Raw genomic sequence first — 3,562 nt, 5'->3', positions numbered from 1 at the left:
GGCAGAGACGGAGCAGGCCGACCACCAGCTGGCCCAGCCCAAGGGAGGTAAGGCACCCGCCGGAAAAGGGGGGGAAAAATGGCGGACAAAAAAAAATGGCGGACAAAAAAATGGCAGACAGCCTTGCTTGGCGACCCCCGTGAAATAGTCGATCGACCCCAAATGGGGTCCCGACCCACAGGTTGAGAACCACTGTTCTAGCATACCACAACTGAGTTACTGGCAGGCTTATTTTCTAGAAGCTACTTTAAAAAAAAAAAAAAATTTTTTAAAAGGCATGCAATTCCCAGTATGACAACAGAGGCACTGCTATCAAAAATAGTATTCCACATTTCTTTCTTGAAATATATAACTATTTATCAAAACCTCCAAAATACAAGTGCTGTGATTAGGAATCGCTGCCACTGAACACTTCATGCCAACACAAATTATTGCAGTACATAATTTTGGTTTTTCAAGAGTTCTCGACACACCTGCAACATGGGGAGTATCATTTATTCTACACTGGAGGGAAAAACCATTTACTGGCTTACCAGTTAATAAAAATGTGCATTCCAACTTGTCAGCATGGGAGAGAACAAGTAAAGGAAACAAACACATTTTTGGGATGATACAGTAAAGTTAAATCTCCTGAAAGTTAGTGTACATTTCAGGCCATTTTTTTTTTAGGTACAGAAATAAGACTAAAAGAAGGTCACAAACGTACTCTTTCGAGAGGATGAGGCAGAAAATGAGTGAAAATCTACTTCCAAAATGTCGCTCGATTATAGATTTGTATCTATCCATAATTATTGATTTACAGAGCTAATTCACACAGATTGTATTGCATTCTAATATAAGTATCAATATTAAGTGACAGAAACAAGCAACTAAAAAGTTGCAGTATAAGAAAACCCTGGCATTTGCGGGAGGGAAAATGCTGCCAGGCACAATTTCAGCTTTAGACACTTTAACACACAATATTTCATAACACAGGTTGCACCAGTGGGGGATCCACACTGAATATAAAGCAGGACATGTTCTTTACTTGGTGCACAGAGTCCTAGCATATTGCTCTAATAAGATCTAAAGTTCCTGCATGAAGCAATCGGAGCTTAAAATCTAAATTTCACATGTTTATTCAGCTATCTTTGTAAAGGTTTGGATGAGAACTTACTGTAGTGTTCCAGTTGATCTGTGGTATTCTTGAGTGGAGATTTAGGCTGAACATAAGCAATAGAACTCCAGTAACTACCGATGCGCTACAGCTGACAAATTCAAAAAAATAAAGTCCTTCACAAGGAGAACACTCCATGATGGTCTCTATGCAGATGAAGGAAATCAAAGCCAAAACCTAAGATGTGAAAAACAGGAAAACAGTATTGTAATTTCTGAATATATAGTCACAAATAATCCCGAAGCATTCATTGGGAAGTGGATACTTAAATGTGCAATACCCAGTAAGATTCTTGATATAAAGCAGGGATCCCCAAAGCTGACAACTTTTAAGAGTTGCAGACTTCAACTCCCCACCCCATGGCTGGCTGGGGAATTCTGGGAGTTGAAACGCACAAGTCTTAAAATTGCCAATTTTGGAAACCACTGGTATAAAGAATTCAACACAAGTTATACCAAAGCTAGTTTGCTTCTAGAGTACGGCAATCTGAGACACACTCATCCATAATTTACTGGACAAACAATTTTATGTATTGGAGATCTATTAAAGGCCACTACTCAGGAGATATGAAATGCTTCCAAATATAAATCAATGCAAAGAGCCTGCACTAATAATTATAATAGTGAAATGTGTTTTCTTACGGGAGATCCCAAACACCTTGATCGTTGATGAAATTTAAGGAGGATGTAGATATCACAATGTCCTTTTTGTAACTGTGTGTACCCATTGCTTTTTTTTATTATTATTATTTTCATAGAAAACTTATGGAGGAAGTCTGGAACTCCTCAGTACTGTCTTTGATCTAAAAGATGGATGGGATAGCCTTCGATATTCATACTACAAGTATAATAGAAAATCATTCCAAGTCATTCCTAAACCCTTTGCCATCATGCCTCCCTTTAGTATAATATAGTAGGTCCCCTTTAAAAAAACACCAAAATGAATACAAACGACCAATAAAACAATAAAATGGAACTTTGAAAAGGTGGGTTTACTGCAACAACATATGACTAAAAGTTTCTTTGCACCCCTCCTGGATTCTGCCTGCATTTCCCCGAGAGAGAGGGACAAATCAGAGTTTCCTTCAAAGCCTGTGAAAAAGTTGTAAATTCTTGTCTTCTAACCCATATACCTCATCAGCTTGCATTCTGCTTCGCTGGGGAAAGCGAAACTTTAGGTGAATTCACCAACTCACAGTCAAGAATTATTGGACTTTTATATAGTTTTCGAGTAGATATATTGTTTTTACTTATTGCATTATTAGAGTTATAGTAGGTATATATTGATTGTATTATGTTTGTTTAGTTAAAGTGTGATTTAGATACGGAATGGGATGTGTTTTAGTCCTGTATTTGGTTCTGGGAAGTCCAGGGGGGGGGAGGGGATTAGGGGAATTATAAAAATTGATGTATTTACATGTTATAGGTAAACAATAATTGTATTGATAAGAGGAGATGCTCGGCTGGTATCCCAAATTGCACTCGAAGAGGTGGTTAGAAAGGTGATGGGATGTAGGTAGGTGGAAAGGAGGAAGGAGAAGATTTAGAAGGAGGAAGGATAGGAAAGTGAATGAGGGTGGAGGCAAGGCGGGGATTGCGGAGCGTTTCCGAAAATGTATTGATTTGGATTATTTTTTTTTTCTGCTTGTGTATGTAAATGCATCATATTGGTATTTGTTGTTTAATTATAAAAATCAATAAAAAATTTATTAAAAAAAAAAAAGAATTATTGGACTTTTTTCTGACTCAAATAATCTGTCAAATGTAAAAATGGTACAGTTATATCTTCAGGGGCTTTCTGCAGGCCAGCAAAGTGGAGGCCAATTTAACCTCTACCCAATTTTGCCCTGCTCATGCTAATTCTCAAGGCATCTGTCAATGCAAGGAAAGGGAACCTATTTCTGAAACATCCCCAGCCAAGTTGAAAACAAAACTGGTGGTTCAAAATAAAATGTGGGATTGGCTACGAACTTCCCCCAAATTGTTTCAGTTTTTCAAGAGCCAATAAGTTCTTTTACAGTTATACAGGATCAAAGAGCAGCAGCCAAAAAGAGATTTTCCCTAAATATTTTTTGTCCTATTGCAAAGGATACTGCCACACATATTTCTGACGTGCTTTGAGATTGGCCCCACATCCCATCAAAACAAGAAAGGAAGAAAACGAATTGTAGCAGAACCAGATCCACTTTGGCGAATCATCTTAACTAAGTATTATTGTCAACATCTGAGAAAAATGAAGAGAATGCACCAAAGTTTAAATTTAACCTCAGCAGAAGTTTTCATAAGGAAAAAGAATGCTACCATTACATTTTCCCTATTTAGCTGGCTGCATTTTATTGCTTGATAAATTGGGCAATAACAGCCTTTTTTAAAAAAAGCCTTCCATCGTGACAACTTTAAAAAAAAA

General features: G+C 37.4%; 1 protein-coding gene across 1 annotated transcript in view; it reads right to left on the bottom strand.

The window, feature by feature from the left end:
* The window catches only part of CMTM4 (CKLF like MARVEL transmembrane domain containing 4), a 35,790-nt gene that overhangs the window by 7,382 nt on the left and 24,846 nt on the right, over positions 1–3,562 (bottom strand). Inside the window, exon 2 of the mRNA XM_015817551.1 lies at positions 1,157–1,333. Within this exon, the coding sequence (XP_015673037.1) occupies positions 1,157–1,333 (177 nt within the window). The remainder of the gene's footprint in view (positions 1–1,156; positions 1,334–3,562) is intronic.

The sequence above is a fragment of the Protobothrops mucrosquamatus genome, unplaced genomic scaffold (assembly GCF_001527695.2).
Source record: "Protobothrops mucrosquamatus isolate PMUCROS unplaced genomic scaffold, P.Mucros_1.0 scaffold605, whole genome shotgun sequence".
NCBI classification, from domain to species: domain Eukaryota; kingdom Metazoa; phylum Chordata; class Lepidosauria; order Squamata; family Viperidae; genus Protobothrops; species Protobothrops mucrosquamatus.
The sequence above is the reverse complement of the archived record's forward strand: the minus strand, read 5'-3'. Positions and strand labels throughout refer to the sequence as shown.